At 49.0% G+C, this 18356-nt stretch overlaps 1 protein-coding gene across 4 annotated transcripts in view; it reads left to right on the top strand.

Moving 5' to 3' along the window:
- Positions 1–18356, top strand: part of mtmr4 (myotubularin related protein 4) — a 102812-nt gene that overhangs the window by 16013 nt on the left and 68443 nt on the right. For 2 of the 4 annotated variants that reach the window (XM_045224224.1, XM_045224221.1), the window contains exons 1-2: positions 3043–3471; positions 16836–16925. In XM_045224224.1, coding sequence (XP_045080159.1) covers positions 3427–3471; positions 16836–16925 — 135 coding nt within the window. In that variant the 5' untranslated portion in view covers positions 3043–3426. Of the gene's footprint in view, positions 1–3042; positions 3472–16835; positions 16926–18356 lie in introns of those variants that run through there. The other 2 variants (XM_045224223.1, XM_045224222.1) reach the window with 1 other exon arrangement.

Here is an 18356-nt window from a genome sequence, read left to right as displayed (position 1 = left end):
GGCAGGTTACCTTCCCTTTCTTGGGCACAGGGACTATGGTGGTCTGCTTGAAACGTGTAGGTATTACAGTTCCCATAGTTGACACTGCATGTCAGAGCAAAAACCAAAACCATGATGGTAACATAAAATGTCTGCAGCATTGAAGGTCCAAGAACAGTGGCCTCCATCATTCTTAAATGGAAGAAGTTTGGAACCACCAAGACTCTTCCTAGAGCTGGCCGCCCAAGGTCGCTGCCAAAGGTGCTTCAACAAAGTACTGAGTAAAGGGTCTGAATACTTATGTAAATATGAAATGTGAGTTTTTTTATTTTATTTTATTTTTTATACACATTTGCAAACATTTCTGAACCTGTTTTTGCTTTGTCATTATGGGGTATTGTGTGTAGATTGAGAGGGGGAAAAAACAATTTAATCCATTTTAGAATAAGGCTGTAACGTAACAATGTGGAAAAAGTGAAGGGGTCTGAATACTTTCCGAATGCACTGTGTGTGTATACATCTCTCTCCAAGGGAACGTTCAAGGTGGCAGAAGCCAACCATCTAACCCCATGATGTATCCAGGGATGCGGTGAAAAGGCACTTACTTTAGCTTAATCTGTCCCCTCTCTGTTTGACGTACATTGCGGCTGTAGTCGTTCCATATAGCACATTAAGATAATGAAATGACGTCATGCACCAGAAGCCATCCATATCCACCCCCTTTTGCCCCTCCCTCTACCTGGGTGTTCTGAGGTTCTCCTCTCTTGTTAGCCAGTCACGATCCACCGCTACAGGCTTCTGGAGCTCTATTGGCTGCCATGGGCCGTCACTCGCAGCCACTCAGCAGTCAGGGTCCCCTCCAGTCTATTTTTAAGTCGGAGAGAGGACACAGCGTCCAGCCAGAGCCCAGGGTTCTGTTTTGTGTAGAACAAATATGATTGTCTGGCCACAAGAATGGGGGGGTAATTTCAGTTCTATACATGGCCAAGTCTATGTTCTGAATACACCACAGGCCATTGTGAAAATGTGTATTGCCTGCACTACTGTCTATGGTCAATGAGGCATGCTGAAATGTACTTCTATTAGGGCAGTGTATTTTATCAATACACTGTAAAATAATACACTGACCGCAGTGTTGCATCTTGGTTAGTGAACTGATGACCTGTTGAAATGCAGTTAGTTACGCTGTTCAGTGTCTTTTCTGCAGTGTTGCTTTGATTTTTTATTTAATTTAAAAATGTTATTTAACCTTTATTTAATTAGGCAAGTCAGTTAAGAACACATTCTTATTTACAATAACGGCCAAACCCAGACAACACTGGGCCAATTGTGCGCCGCCCTATGGGACTCCCAATCACGGCCGGTTGTGATACAGCCTGGAATCGAACCAGGGGGTCTGTAGTGACGCCTCAAGCACTGAGACGCAGTGCCTTAGACCACTGCGTCACTCGGGAGCCCCAAGTGGATGATGAAAGAGAACGTAGAAAATGTCACGACTCGACCGCGGTCGAGTAGGAGGAGTGGCGAGGGGAGGATGGGCTGTGTGTGTGTTCCCCTGGGTCGAGTAGGAGGAGTGGCGAGGGGAGGATGGGCTGTGTGTGTGTTCCCCTGGGTCGAGTAGGAGGGGTGGCGAGGGGAGGATGGGCTGTGTGTGTGTTCCCCTGGGTCGAGTAGGAGTAGTGGCGAGGGGAGGATGGGCTGTGTTCCCCTGGCTTAAGGCGTCCACATACTAGGTTCTGTTTGCTCCTAGCAGAAGAAGCTGCTCGCGTACTCCCTAAAAGACCTTCACTTGCAAAACGAGAAACTGCAGGATTACATTTTAAATCTTTTTTTATTATAATTTTATTTATATTTATTTGTTTAGTCATTTAGCAGACGCTCTTATCCAGAGCGACTTACAGGAGCAATTAGGGTTAAGTGCCTTGCTCAAGGGCACATCGACAGATTTTTCACCTAGTCGGCTAGGGGATTAGAACCAGCGAACTTTCGGTTACTGGCACAACGCTCTTAACCACTAAGCTACCTGCCGCCCCTCATGGGACACCATAGCAACAACATAGCCGGTACACTTCCTCAAAATAGTCCAAATTGATGGAAGATGAATCAAGAAATCTGTGTAATACATTTTTAGGTTTTTGCAGAGGAAGTCGCGCAATTTACATCTAGCTAAGATGTTTGGTGTAGTATTCCTCAAGTGAAAAATGTGCATGAAAACTAGTTGTCTCTCCTTGAATGACAACAAACAGTTCATTCAAGAATCCCGTCCATAGTTCCCACTCCTACTAGGAGTAGTACTGTTGACCAATCTCCGAAGGGGCATAGACTTCGGCTACCGAACTTCCACTTGCTTCAGCTGTCCAGTGCACGATCAGCTGGAAAATTAAATAAATGCAGAACACTTAAAACAAACGTCACAATTTCATAATATGCGCGCACCGGCACGCCACGTTTCGACTGGATAGCATGCGATAGGCTTTAGGGGACACTGTATTTCACGTAGTGTACCCCCCTTCCCCGTGCAGCTGTATCTGGGGACAGTGCAGTGGTGTACTGCAGCTCACTTGGGAAGGACGAGCTAGGGTGAAAGGAGGGGGCAGTGCTGCTGTAGAATGCTGTGTCACTGGCGCTCTCTGCAAAGGCTTCCCCCTCTCCTCCTCCTCTCCTCCCTCCATTCTCTGATCCCTCCCTTCCCTACCGTACTCAGTCGATCGCTGCCAACGGGGAAGCTTGAAGATACTGTTTCTGTTTCTGTCTTTTTTCCCGATGCAGATGTGTCAATTTGTAGGAAACAAACCCTTGTGAAAACAACATGTTCTGATCGTTTATCCGCGTGTGTGCGTCTACCCCTGCGTGATGCAGCGCTGCGGTGTGGTGCATGATGGGTGTCGCGCTGGCTGTAGCATCCTTGGGCTCTGTGCTACAGACTGCTGCTCTGACACGTTGCTGAGGAAGCTGCCTGCCTGCGACGAGATGTATCTCGGTGAAGGGTGAACAGCGACGGATTGGGGGGAGGGAGGATGTGATAGAGGGGGGGCGGGAGCACATGATTGGGTGAGAGGTAGGAGATGCGCATGGTGATGGGTGGAGCTTATGCATCAGGCTCTTTCTCCGTCTCTCCTTCTCTCTCACGCTGCGTCCTCATTCTTCCTCTCACGTCCGCCTGCTTCCCTCTTTCTTTTCCTTCCTCCTCCTCCTCTCCTCTCTCAGAGGACTCTGTCCTTCTTATGGACTATCCACTTCCTCCCGACTTAGTCTGAGCAACAGCGGGGGTCTTTCCGGGCACCTGAGCTCCCTCGCTCTGTTTTCATCCACCTCTCTCTGGGGAGGTGAGGAGGACTGAGGGTGGGGGGTGTGTCGCACCTCCTGGGGCCCGGGAAGCGAGGAGGATCCCGTGGAGCTCCCTTCGTCCTGCTGGTACTGCGTCTGGAGACAGCCCTGCCTCTCATCATGAGCTTGGCAGCCAGGGTCTCCTGCTCTATGCTCAACTGCTTTGTAAGTGGCTCTATGGCTCTTTTTTTTTCAGATTCTCGTGTGTGCGCGTGCAAGTTTTCTATCAGTTTCGTGTGTGTTTTGAACGTGGCGTGCTACTCCCCCCTCCTGTGCAGCGTGTTTGTGGGCGCGCCTGTGGGTTCTGTGAGTCTGTCGGTTCCCTCTTCTCTGTTCTAATGGAGGACATGGAGCCATGTCAGGGGGGTAGAGCTCCGATAGAGATGTGAATGTGCTAGCCTAGCCTACATAGCCTCTCCAGTAGAGAATAGAGTGACTGTCCTAGCCTAACCTGCCTCTCCAGTAGAGAATAGAGTGACTGTCCTAGCCTAACCTGCCTCTCCAGTAGAGAATAGAGTGACTGTCCTAGCCTAACCTGCCTCTCCAGTAGAGAATAGTGACTGTGCTAGCCTAACCTGCCTCTCCAGTAGAGAATAGAGTGACTGTGCTAGCCTACCTATCCTCTCCAGTAGAGAATAGAGTGACTGTGCTAGCCTACCTAGCCTCTCCAGTAGAGAATAGAGTGACTGTGCTAGCCTACCTAGCCTCTCCAGTAGAGAATAGAGCGACTGTGCTAGCCTACCTAGCCTCTCCAGTAAAGAATAGAGCGACTGTGCTAGCCTACCTAGCCTCTCCAGTAGAGAATAGAGCGACTGTGCTAGCCTACCTAGCCTCTCCAGTAGAGAATAGAGTGACTGTCCTAGCCTAACCTGCCTCTCCAGTAGAGAATATAGTGACTGTCCTAGCCTAACCTGCCTCTCCAGTAGAGAATAGAGTGACTGTGCTAGCCTAACCTGCCTCTCCAGTAGAGAATAGAGTGACTGTGCTAGCCTACCTAGCCTCTCCAGTAGAGAATAGAGTGACTGTGCTAGCCTACCTAGCCTCTCCAGTAAAGAATAGAGCGACTGTGCTAGCCTACCTAGCCTCTCCAGTAAAGAATAGAGCGACTGTGCTAGCCTACCTAGCCTCTCCAGTAGAGAATAGAGTGACTGTGCTAGCCTACCTAGCCTCTCCAGTAGAGAATAGAGTGACTGTGCTAGCCTACCTAGCCTCTCCAGTAAAGAATAGAGCGACTGTGCTAGCCTACCTAGCCTCTCCAGTAAAGAATAGAGCGACTGTGCTAGCCTACCTAGCCTCTCCTGTAAAGAATAGAGCGACTGTGCTAGCCTACCTAGCCTCTCCAGTAGAGAATAGAGTGACTGTGCTAGCCTAGTAGCCAGCCTCCGAGCGGTAGCTTAGACCTGAGCCGTGCTATCGGGATGTAGCGCTATCGGGATGTAGCGCTATCGGGATGTAGCGTGTGAGGGATATAAATAATGAATGACTAATGTTACAGCAGCGGCAGGCAGGTGGTGGGGTTGGAGGGTACTGTTCTCTGATGCTGATGTGCACTGTCTGCAGTTTCTCTGCTCTAGCACGTAGGGGAGTGGAGTGGAGGGGGAGAAGTGGTTGTTCTTCTTCGCGATCAGTCTCCATAGTGAGCCAGAGTCTCTGTCTCAATTGCTTAAAAGACTTGACAGGTCTTGAAAACAATATGGTAGAAGCACCTCATCAGGCTGGCTTTTACCTGGTCTTTTACCTGTTGTGAATTCTGTAATGAATGTATTGTAATGTTTTTTTTACATTGTTTAACTGCTTTCATTTTGCCGGACCCCAGGAAGAGTAGCTTCTGCCTTGGCAGCAGCTAATGGGGGGATCCATAATAAATACAAATACTCATCATCAGGCTGGCTTTTACCTGATCACTTATCATCAGGCTGGCTTTTACCTGATCACTTATCATCAGGCTGGCTTTTACCTGATCACTTATCATCAGGCTGGCTTTTACCTGATCACTTATCATCAGGCTGGCTTTTACCTGATCACTCATCATCAGGCTGGCTTTTACCTGATCACTTATCATCAGGCTGGCTTTTACCTGATCACTTATCATCAGGCTGGCTTTTACCTGATCACTTATCAGGCTGGCTTATACCTGGTCACTTCTCCTCATCATGCTGGCTGTTACCTGGTCACTTCTCCTCATCATGCTGGCTGTTACCTGGTCAATTCTTTCAGATCAGTGCAATGAAGGAGAGAAGACGAGGACAGATTTTTTTTTGGGTGGGGAGGGGGGAGGGGGGGCAATTGAGACCGAGCCCAGTTCAGCCCAAGGTCTTTAGGTTAACCTCATCTAGGCTCTCCAACCCCCCCCCCAACCAAAACCATTCACAAGCCCATAGTGCGCTCTGATTGATTGGTTAAGGCGCTGCATTATGAAACTGAAAGTCTTTGGTTTCATAATGTCCCAAGCTCGCACCAGTACTTGAGCCACAGATAGAACAATGAGACAGATATTTCACCAGATGTATAAATGTGAAGAATTCGCTTGGCTTTTCCACTCACTACCAAATATGGTGGTGAGTGGAAGCCCAGTGGCCGGCAGTGGGAGAAGATGGAATTAGATGGATTTTGGTCTCTACAAGTTTATGTTCCCAAAACTAGAATCTGTTACGAACAGAGTCGACTAACTATTGTGGACTTTACCCTTGCCAAAGTTTTCAAAAATGTTGTTGTTTAGGAGTGCAAGGGTGAATTGAGTTATTGCATACGCACACTTCACAGAGTAGGTGTTCCCTAATGGAAATATGCAAATACATGCTAGGGAACGCGCCAATAGGATCTCGCTAGCTCGTGCTTGGCTCTGCCCCCCCCCCCTTGCTTGTTCTGCCCACTATGACTAATTTGTTCCAATTGGAAACGACAGGCTGCGGTCTATCTTGGGTTAGTTAAACATCTTTGCCTGAGCCTTGAAGAGCTAGTATGAAACTGAAAGTCTTTTGGTTTCATAATGTCCCAAGCTCGCACCAGTGCCTGAGCTTTTGCTTTTGGTATTGCCAACTAAAATTATTTCCAGAGTTACGTTTCTAGCACTCATCTGCTAGCTTGCATCTGACATTTTTATTTTGGCTAACCGGAAAATGAATTCATTTTGGGTAGTGTTCAGTTCTCGTGCTCTCTCCCTCACTCACACACACACACACACACACACACACACACACACCCTCCCATTTAACGGTTCAAAGCTAGGAATTTGGAATTAATGGTAGCAGTACAAAGTTCACAATGAAATAATTGAATTTAGACTACTCAGTGAACACACAGCATAACTACTTCACTGTCATTCTGTTCATTTAGATGTTTTATCTACAGCCCACTTCATTCATGGCTTTCCTGACCTCTGGTCACGCGTTTCACTGCTAATCCTGTTAGAATCAGCCACGGTGCTGGTCCAACGAATGTGTTTATTTTCAAACACTTCCGCACGTTGTCTCAACCTTCCCATCTTCAAAGGCACTTTTAGGCTACCTCAGTTTGCCCCGGTTGTTTGTGCACTTTCTGTTCCAGCTCGTAAAAGGACACCCCGAGGTCACGGCAAAAATTACGTTCCGTGTCCAAGGGGTGCGACCATTACGCCGACTCTGTTGCACAATGTTTAATCTGTTTCAAAACGTTTTTGCAACAAACCGTTTACTCCAAACGGAAAACGCAAATGAGAGTTTCTGTTTGACAAATTCAGATCAGTCCCTGTTCTGTTGGCTTCCGTTTGATTGTTAAACGGTAGTCAGTTTTCATAATGAATACACCGCAGGCATTGTCCCTGTCGTTGATCCGTGATGCCACAGGTAGCAGAACCAAGGCATTCGCTCCGAGGTCCTCTGCGTTGTTCCTGTTGTTAATCTGATGGATGGATTATCCACTGATGCAGAGCCCTGTGACCTTAACAAATACATATTATGTATTTTTCTCCCCAATTTCGATCTTGACTCATCGCTGCAACTCCCCAACGGGCACGCGAGGCGAAGGTCGAGTCATGCGTCCTCCGAAACGTGACCCGCCAAACCACGCTTCTTAACACCCGCCCGCTTAACCCGGAAGCCAGCCGCACCAATGTGTCGGAGGAAACAACTGGCGACCGAGGTCAGCCTGCAGGCACCCGGCCCGCCACAAGGAGTCGCTAGAGCGCGATGAGCCAAGTAAAGCCCCCCCCCGGCCAAACCCTCCCCTAACCCGGACGACGCTGGGCCAATTGTGCGCCGCCCTATGGGACTCCCGATCACGGCCGGTTGTGATACAGTCCGGGATCGAACCTGGGTCTGTAGTGACGCCTCTAGCACTGCGATGCAGTGCCTTAGACCACTGCCCCAACCATAACAGGGTTTTAACACAATAACACATAATCACTGCACATTCCTGTGTATGTGTCCGTGTGTATGAATCAACAAAAGAGCTGAGGCTTTGCTCACAGCCAGGGGAGGAGCTCTTCCTGTGCTTATAGACCAATCAGCTATGCCAGCCCAACCCAACCCATGAAGTAGCTACATCTGTCTGGTGAAGCCTCTTTAGAACACACTGGTCTATGAAATATTTACAACCTTGGAGGAGGAGATGAGCGGAGGGGTAGGACTAGGTGAGTGGGTAGGATTCATCAGCCGCTACTGTTATCGGTCCCTAAACTGGGCCTCCCACTAGTCTGCCCACTGTTGTGGTCGCTGGGACAGTCCCCCTGAGCACTTTCTCTGGCCCTGGGACTCCCTCTTCTCTCTTTGCTCCATCTTTCTCTGTTGCTTTCTTGCCATCTCTATCAGTCTGAATCTCACCCACTTCTCTCCGTCTCTTGTCTGTCCCACTCTCTGTTTTTGCCTCGGTGCGTGTGAGCAGAGCACTCCTGTTTCACTGGAACAGGCTGGACGGGCCTGTACTGTAGTCACTTGTCATATAACCTTCAAACCCCAGAGATGTCATCTCCTAGAGGCACGGATATTTTCTCGCTCTCTCGCTCTCTCTCTCTGAGAAATACAATACTAATACAGGGGTTGTGGAATAATCCAGGGAATTCCAATTCAGCCACAAAGCCCTTTTTATTAAATAAAAAGCACCAGTCTCCCGATGAGTATCGACACGGCTACACATTGTTTCCAAGGAAGAATTGGGTGAGAAACTAGGAAGAGGAAGCAATTATCTCAGAAAAAAAATGAAGATTTTTGTTTCCATAGCAACCACTCATTCAGACTTATTCATGATGGCGGCACATGTTCATACGCCTTTGCTTTGTCTGTCTGTGCCTGAGTACCTGTCTGTGCCTGAGTACCTGTCTGTGCCTGAGTACCTCCACAGTCCTGCAGCTTTTATTTTAATGTTCTCTCTCTTTTTCTCTTTCAGCAGCCTCTCTGTCGCTCTCTGTCTCTGTCTGTCGCTCTCTCTGTCTGTCGCTCTCTCTGTCTGTCGCTCTCTCTGTCTGTCGCTCTCTGTCTCTCTCTGTCGCTCTCTCTCTGTCTGTCGCTCTCTGTCTCTCTGTCACTCTCTCTGTCTGTCGCGTTTGGGGCCCGCGCGCTCTCTCTGTCTGTCGCTCTCTCTGTCTGTCTCTCTTTCTGTCTGTGTGTGTGTGTGTACTGTAATCCCTGTAAAGGGAGTCTCAGTCACTCAAAGGGATTTGAATGCAATTGTTTTAAAGAGCAGTAGGTACAACCCCATTGACCTCTAGTGGCATTAATCTGTACTGAGGCTGATCCCTTTCAGAAGAACAGATGTACAGTATCAACCTATCACATTAGCTGAGGTAATTGTTATTTTATTCCCAGATTTGATGTTGGGACTGAGGAGGATGAAGGGGAGGAGCTGAATGGAGAAAAAGGGAGAGCTAGGATGTTTGGCTGCAGCGTGTTCTATAGGTCCAGTGGGCCAGGCTTTCAGAACAGCAGTGACGAAGCAAAAATGCGTTGTTGGCTCGTCGGTCACAGCAGCACAGCATACGCTGTTCTTCCTGGCTTTGCCTGCTGGGACAGAGGCCGAGCATTTCTCTCCCTGCCTCACTCTCTCCCTGCCTCACTCTCTCCCTGCCTCACTCTCTCTCTGTCTGTGTCTCTCTCCCCCTCTCCCTGCCTCACTTTCTCCCTGCCTCACTCTGTCCCTGCCTCACTCTGTCCCTGCCTCACTCTGTCCCTGCCTCACTCTGTCCCTGCCTCACTCTGTCCCTGCCTCACTCTCTCCCTGCCTCACTCTCTCTCTGCCTCACTCTCTCTCTGTCTGTCTCTCTCCCCCTCTCCCTGCCTCACTCTCTCCCTGCCTCACTCTCTCTCTGTCTGTCTCTCTCCCCCTCTCCCTGCCTCACTCTCTCCCTGCCTCACTCTCTCTCTTCTTCAATCTAACCTGATTGTATGTGGAAGTGGACAGCATCATCATCCGATAGGGAGAGACTAATAACAAATGCATTGGCAGACTTTTGTTTACCTCTTGTTTCTGGCTGCCCAGGGTTTTGTTTACCTCGTGTCTGGCTGCCCAGGGTTTTGTTTACCTCGTGTCTGGCTGCCCAGGGTTTTGTTTACCTCGTGTCTGGCTGCCCAGGGTTTTGTTTACCTCTTGTGTCTGGCATCCCAGGGTTTTGTTTACCTCTTGTGTCTGGCTGCCCAGGGTTTTGTTTACCTCTTGTGTCTGGCTGCCCAGGGTTTTGTTTACCTCGTGTCTGGCTGCCCAGGGTTTTGTTTACCTCGTGTCTGGCTGCCCAGGGTTTTGTTTACCTCTTGTGTCTGGCTGCCCAGGGTTTTGTTTACCTCGTGTCTGGCTGCCCAGGGTTTTGTTTACCTCGTGTCTGGCTGCCCAGGGTTTTGTTTACCTCTTGTGTCTGGCTGCCCAGGGTTTTGTTTACCTCTTGTGTCTGGCTGCCCAGGGTTTTGTTTACCTCTTGTGTCTGGCATCCCAGGGTTTTGTTTACCTCGTGTCTGGCTGCCCAGGGTTTTGTTTACCTCGTGTCTGGCTGCCCAGGGTTTTGTTTACCTCTTGTGTCTGGCATCCCAGGGTTTTGTTTACCTCGTGTCTGGCTGGGTTTTGTTTAGGCCGTGTCTGGGGTCAGCCCAGGACTGTTTTGTTTAATCCCGTCTGACGCCCGATGGCTTTCTGTTCCCTCTTCTGCTAGACCTGGTTCTGTTTACCCTCGGGTCTGCACCAGGGTGTCTGTTTACCTCTTCTGCTAGAGCTGGTCCCAACCTGTTCACTCTTGTGTCTGGCTGCCCGGTTCTGTTTACTCTGTCCCTGGTCCCACCATGGCTTTCTGTTCCCTCTTCTGCTAGACCTGGTCCCGAACCCCACCGCGGTCCCACCATGGCTGTCTGTTCCCTCTTCTGCTAGACCTGGTCCCCAACCCCACCGCTGGTCCCACCATGGCTGTCTGTTACCTCTTCTGCTAGACCTGGTCCGCCCAACCCTTTGCTTTGGTCCCACAGGCTGTCTGTTTCCCTCTTCTGCTGACCTGGTCCGCCATGGCTTTCTGTTCCTCTTCTGTAGCCTGGGCTAGCCCACCATGGCTGTCTGTTCCCTCTTCTGCTAGACCTGGTCCCCAACCCCACCGTGTCCCGCCATGGCTGTCTGTTCCCCGCTTCTGCTAGACCTGGTCCCGAGCCACCGCGGTCCCACCATGGCTGTCTGTTCCCTCTTCTGCTAGACCTGGTCCCCAACCCCACCGCGGTCCCACCATGGCTGTCTGTTCCCTCTTCTGCTAGACCTGGTCCCCAACCCCACCGCGGTCCCACCATGGCTGTCTGTTCCCTCTTCTGCTAGACCTGGTCCCCAACCCCACCGCGGTCCCACCATGGCTGTCTGTTCCCTCTTCTACTAGACCTGGTCCCGCCATGGCTTTCTGTTCCCTCTTCTGCTAGACCTGGTCCCCAACCCCACCGCGGTCCCACCATGGCTGTCTGTTCCCTCTTCTGCTAGACCTGGTCCCCAACGGTCCCGCCATGGCTGTCTGTTCCCTCTTCTGCTAGACCTGGTCCCCAACCCCACCGCGGTCCCACCATGGCTGTCTGTTCCCTCTTCTGCTAGACCTGGTCCCCAACCCCACCGCGGTCCCACCATGGCTGTCTGTTCCCTCTTCTACTAGACCTGGTCCCGCCATGGCTTTCTGTTCCCTCTTCTGCTAGACCTGGTCCCCAACCCCACCGCGGTCCCACCATGGCTGTCTGTTCCCTCTTCTGCTAGACCTGGTCCCCAACCCCACCGCGGTCCCACCATGGCTGTCTGTTCCCTCTGATGCTAGACCTGGTCCCCAACCCCACCGCGGTCCCACCATGTTATTTTAGGCGAATGTGACGCAGCCCATTTGCCAGCCGTGGTCCCAGTGTGCCCTGTAGGCGATATCAAAATGCACAAAAAATAGCCTAAAGAAATGGGTTAAATGACCATATATTCTCACATAGCCTAATATAAAACGGGCCATCGGTGATACTGGGCTGTATCAGCCAATAGGCTAGACGTACTGTAGTGTGAAGAGAGCAGAGCTGGAGAGACTTTCACTTTCTCTTGAGCTACGTTTTTATAGCCTACCTTTTTTTTTTTGGAGTGGGATGATTTTCAGACTGAGACAAAATATGAGTGATCAATATTTATTTCTAGGCAATATAGTAAACTATAGCCTGATCCTAGTTCTGAAGTACATTTTTCATGGAAAGATAACGGCCCCGTGCTTTTCCGCCCATGCAGCTATAGCCTACACTATTTTAATTGGACCACACACATACACACACCTGTTCTAGCACTTATGGCTACTGAATTTGAAGCGGTAGCAAGAATGACACTAACTTTCTCTTGAGCTACGTTTTGCATATAGGATATAGCCTACCTTTTTTTTTTTTTATGAGGAACGATTTGCAGGCAGAGACACATTTAAAAAAAATGGGTAATCAATATTGATTGAAAATGAGAATGAGCAACTCTCTCACCATGGTAACCTACGCGCCTGTTCCTTTTTCAATGACGATCAAATTTTTTTTTGATTGCACTCTAAACATGTTGTATTACATAATGAAAAAAGATTGACTGCAGAATTTGTTATGAAGCGTTGATGAAATTACTCTGTCGGTCTGATCGAGCCGTGATTCTGTTATGCTCTGTGATGAGTTTATAGTGCAGTATTAATGGGACGGGAGCCTGCGCCCGCCGCCTCTGGTTGGCCCATTTGCCGTGAAAGTACACTGTGTTCTGGGAAGACTTGACTGACTGTGGAGTGCTGAGCAGAGCAGGACCGATCCAGCTATTAAATATTGGCAGTTCATCCACTACAGAGTGAGTTGTGCAGGAAGAAGAAAAATAAACACGAGAGAGACTGATGTCCCTGCCTGCGTCGGTGCGCGCATGTTGGCTTGTTGATGCCCCCTCCTTGAGCCTGCATTACATCTCTGTGAGAGGGTGCTCTGTAGCCATTCCTTATACAGTCATTTATGGCTCTGGTCTGGCACATCTCTGTAAGCCTTACCCCCCCCGAATGATGGCCACTGTCACCATGACACTGCACAGAGACTTGTGCGGGTTAACACACAGTCACAGCCGTGGAGGTTGATTGATGATCAGACAGCTGCATCATCATGCTGGCATGTGCAGTAGTCTGATATGCTCATAGGAAAGGCCACAGGGTCGTTCTAGTTGGATTCAACAAGGGAGGTTGGCTGGCTGGCTGAGAGAGAGAGAGAGAGAGAGAGAGAGGGTCACTCACTCACTCACATCTTCTTCTTCTTCCCCTTGAGAAAAAGGGCACTTTTGATGTCCAGTCTGATGGACGGCTAAGGGAGATCGTGAGGGCAAGATGTTAGTGAGCTTTGATGCTGTCTTTCAAGGCCACTTGAAATATCAACTGTCTTCTGCACTTTTCATTTCTCTTTGTTTTTTTAGATTGAATGTGTTAGAATGAACCCTCTTCACACCTCGGGACCTGCCAGTTGGACCTGGAAACACTGCATTAGTTAATGGAGCCTTTGGCCAGAAGGAAAGGATGGTATTTTCTGAGTGATGATTATGGTTCTGCCTATGGAACGAATGGAATTAAAGAAAGAGTTGATTGGTGGCACTCGACTCTTGTGTCAGTGACGCCGTGCGTCTCAGATAAATTTCTATATTGACGCTCACCACTTGCTTTTCAATGAGAATGACAGATCTATAAAATAAAAAGTGATGTATGGCCTCTTTTTTTTAATGCCGTCAACGCCGCGTCAAATTAGGATTGATGGTGTTGAATTGGCAGGTAGACTGGCTCTAAATGTAGCAGCTAATCACATTAACCTCACACACCATGACGTCCTTGATTGGTAAACTGAAAGAAGTGTAAGACAGCTGAAACTGGTAGGAAGACAACTGCTCCAAGACCCATTCTCCATCATCTCCCTTTCTCACCAACTCCCAATAACCCATTTCACTTCCATCCTCAGTCTATCCACCCCCCCTCCCCCCACTTCTTGGAACTGCCTGTGTTCTTGTGTCTGGCTGTTGCAAGGAACCGATGGAATCTCCAGATAGAAAAACCACCAGGGAAATGGCAACTTCTCTAGGCCTATCTCTCTCTCTCTCTTTATGCCTTTAGGCAAAATGAAACATTTCAGATAATGAGATGCAGCCAATGTGCAACTGAAACGGGTGTTGTGAGTCGGACTGTAGTTTTACTAGGCTATTGCTAGAGAATGACTGAGCCAAGGTGGTCAAGAGATGCAGTCACGCCTTGAGACTCTTTTGAGGATCTGTGCTGACTCTGGGCCTTTTGAGGATCTGTGCTGACTCTGGGCCTTTTGAGGATCTGTGCTGACTCTGGGCCTTTTGACGATCTGTGCGGACTCTGGGCCTTTTGAGGATCTGTGCGGACTCTGGGCCTTTTGAGGATCTGTGCTGACTCTGGGCCTTTTGAGGATCTGTGCTGACTCTGGGCCTTTTGAGGATCTGTGCTGACTCTGGGCCTTTTGAGGATCTGTGCTGACTCTGGGCCTTTTGAGGATCTGTGCAGACTCTGGGCCTTTTGAGGATCTGTGCAGACTCTGGGCCTTTTGAGGATCTGTGCGGACTCTGGGCCTTTTGAGGATCTGTGCTGACTCTGGGCCTTTTGAGGATCTGTGCTGACTCTGGGCCTTTTGAGGATCTGTGCTGACGCTGGTCCTATGGTCCGAGGTTGTGGAACAGGTATGACGTGTTAATGCTCACACTTCATCTGCTGCACCCCACATCCCTGTACCATCCGTAACCCAAAGCCAAGGGAGAGACCATTCCCCCCCATGTCTACATGTCATATCAGGTACTGCATTCACTCTTGTCCCCTCTGGCTCTTGTGGTTCTTTTGAAGTGGACCTGTTCAGTTTGGTGGCACAGGGGAGGAGAAGGTTTTAGTACAGGCACAGTCTGTTCCGTTTTATAACCAGCCTGACCAGTGGGCTATGGTTGGAGGTTCTGTGTTGGGTTGGTGGCAGGAATGGCAGATGTCCCCCCTCAGTGAGAGCGTTAGGGTTCGCATGGCAGGATGCAGGAGGACGTCTGTATGAAAAGCCATCACTTTCACATGGCTGATAATGATGTAGGCTTTGTGGGCATGTACCAGGTGATGAAGCCCCATGACCGTACTGCCATTTTGATTCTTGTCTGATATGAGGCACTTGCCGGTATGCAGAACATTGAGCAAAGATCCTCATGTTGCTGTGTCTGGTCTGGCTGTGGTGCGGACTCTGCAGAGGGCCCTCTCGTCTAGTCCCCAGTGTGTCTGAGCCAAGGCAGTGATGGATGGATGGATGGAGAGATGGATGGATGGAGAGATGGATGGATGGAGAGATGGATGGATGGAGAGATGGAGAGATGGATGGATGGAGAGATGGATGGATGGAGAGATGGATGGATGGAGAGATGGAGAGATGGATGGATGGATGGAGAGATGGATGGATGATGGATGGATGGATGGAGAGATGGAGATATGATGGATGGATGGATGGATGGAGAGATGATGGATGGAGAGATGATGGATGGAGAGATGATGGATGGATGGATGGAGAGAGAGATGGATGGAGGGAGGGAGAGATGGATGGATGGATGGATGATGGATGGATTATATCTCTTTCCTCCTGCTGCTTCCAGTTTTCCCTCTGTGGATATTCAGGGACAGTCCCTGATTTTTGGCGGCCTGTCCCCGATTAGCCCTCAGAAAGAGAGAACCAACTATGGAGTTAAATTTAGTCTGACATTTCAATAATCAAACGCTGTATCTAATCAGATTTGCATGAATAAATATTTTCTGTCCCTGTACCAAACTCGTTTGCTCCCGCGGCTTCGCCACAAAAGTTTGATCAGGGATACGTTGTAACCACCGCATGAACAACCCAATGCCCATTGGCCAGAAAGTGTTTGCATGGAACAGCATCGGCTACCAAACTAAATTCTAAAATTACTAGATAGACTAGGAGGGGTAATCCCCCCCCAAAAAATGTGTGTAGCTACACCCCTGGTCACCTTTAAAAACGAATGCTTACCTTAAAGAAAAAACAGGCAACCTTTTGGGTTGGCTGGTGGAGACATGAAGAGCAGTACAATCCTCTGACTGATTTTTGTTATGAAGAACTTGAGGATCCTCATTCTCCTCCAACATGCTCATTGATGAAGAGCTGAAGGGTGTGTTGGTGGTGCCAGCTCCCCTTTAGGTGAGCTGAAGAGCTGTTGGTGGTGCCAGCTCCCCTGTAGGTGAGCTGAAGAGCTGTTGGTGGTGCCAGCTCCCCTGTAGGTGAGCTGAAGAGCTGTTGGTGGTGTACTGACCGTAGCCCAGCAGTGGCCAATCATGTCCTTCATTCCTCTGTTTGCCGAAGACTGTGGCTCCCTGCGTCAAAAGATTGCAGACGCTGGCTGGCATCGTGCTGAGTAAATGTTTGACGTTCGACCGTAACGGATGCCAAGTTCCAAAGCCACTCACTCGATTGTAATTGAGGGACTAACTTCAAAAAGATATTGCTGCTTTACTGCCCACCTTCCTAACCAAACAATAGCCCTTCCTCTAATATTATGACCCAGAACAGGGAAGGCATTATGTTTTGAGGGGTTACGGAGTTGAAAAATGTGCCTGGCCTGCACCACACCACATCTCTCCTTCTGTTGTCTGCCAATTCACCCTCCACCACTACCACCAAATGGCACCCTATTATCTATTTAGTGCACTACTTTCTACCCCTATAGGCCCTGGTCAAAAGTAGTGCACTAAATAGGTAAAACGGTGCCATTTGGGACTCGCTCTATCTGAAGTGGAGGTCTTTCACCTAATTTACTGAGGTTGATCACGGTCAATGTTTCATCTGCTACGTGACGCCTGAGAACACGCTTCCTCCGCTGCGATGGCAGATTACCCCACACATACACACAACCCATGACACACTTGCGCACACAGATGCTTGCTCGCGCAGGACCTGGAAAGGGACTCCTGTGAAGGGAGTTGATTTTATTGCCTTTTTCCTGGGCGAGTGATGATTGGTTACAGCCCCTGTTCTAGTGCTCTACTGTTACTATGTGCTAAGAGCTGAGATGTCTGACCTGCCTGTGTTCCTGTCTTCCAGGGCGAAGAGGGACCCCCCAGTCTGGAGTACATCCAAGCCAAGGACCTGTTCCCCCCGAAGGAGCTGGTCAGGGAGGACGACGACCTCCAGGTGGGTGACTGGGTGCACACAGGACACACACACACACACACAGGACACACACACAGGACACGCACACAGGACACGCACACAGGACACGCACACAGGACACGCACACAGGACACGCACACAGGACACACACACACACATATACAGTGAGGGGGAAAAAAGTATTTGATCCCCTGCTGATTTTGTACGTTTGCCCACTGACAAAGACATGATCAGTCTATAATTTTAATGGTAGGTTTATTTGAACAGTGAGAGACAGAATAACAACAACAAAATCCAGAAAAACGCATGTCAAAAATGATATAAATTGATTTGCATTTTAATGAGGGAAATAAATATTTGACCCCCTCTGCAAAACATGACTTAGTGCTTGTTGGCAATCACAGAGGTCAGACGTTTCTTGTAGTTGGCCACCAGGTTTGCACACATCTCAGGAGGGATTTTGTTCCACTCCTCTTTGCAGATCTTCTCCAAGTCATTAAGGTTTCGAGGCTGACGTTTGGCAACTCGAACCTTCAGCTCCCTCCACAGATTTTCTATGGGATTAAGGTCTGGAGACTGGCTAGGCCACTCCAGGACCTTAATGTGCTTCTTCTTGAGCCATTCCTTTGTTGCCTTGGCCGTATGTTTTGGGTCATTGTCATGCTGGAATACCTATCCATGACCCATTTTCAATGCCCTGGCTGAGGGAAGGAGGTTCTCACCCAAGATTTGACGGTACATGGCCCCGTCCATCGTCCCTTTGATGCGGTGAAGTTGTCCTGTCCCCTTAGCAGAAAAACACCCCCAAAGAATAATGTTTCCACCTCCATGTTTGACGGTGGGGATGGTGTTCTTGGGGTCATAGGCAGCATTCCTTCTCCTCCTCCAAATGGAATCTGATTGATTGATTGCTTCTGTGGACAGGTGTCTTTTATACAGGATACAAGCTGAGATTAGGAGCACTCCCTTTAAGAGTGTGCTCCTAATCTCAGCTCGTTACCTGTCTTTGCTCCTAATCTCAGCTCGTTACCTGTATAAAAGACACCTGGGAGCCAGAAATCTTTCTGATTGAGAGGGGGTCAAATACTTATTTCCCTCATTAAAATGCAAATCAATTTATAACATTTTTGACATGTGTTTTTCTGGATTTTGTTGTTGTTATTCTGTCTCTCACTGTTCAAATAAACCTACCATTAAAATTATAGACTGATCATGTCTTTGTCAGTGGGCAAACGTACAAAATCAGCAGGGGATCAAATACTTTTTTCCCTCACTGTGTACACACACACACACATATACATACACACACACACACACACATATCTACACACACACAAAGGATAGTATTCGAAACAGCTCATCTCTGCAGTAAGCTCTTTCTCTAGAGAGATATTCCTATGGGAATCTGCTGAGCGTGAGATGAGGCTGTTGTTCTGTAGGAACTCAGCCTGG

Source organism: Coregonus clupeaformis, chromosome 13 (assembly GCF_020615455.1).
Source record: "Coregonus clupeaformis isolate EN_2021a chromosome 13, ASM2061545v1, whole genome shotgun sequence".
Taxonomy (NCBI): domain Eukaryota; kingdom Metazoa; phylum Chordata; class Actinopteri; order Salmoniformes; family Salmonidae; genus Coregonus; species Coregonus clupeaformis.
The sequence above is the reverse complement of the archived record's forward strand: the minus strand, read 5'-3'. Positions and strand labels throughout refer to the sequence as shown.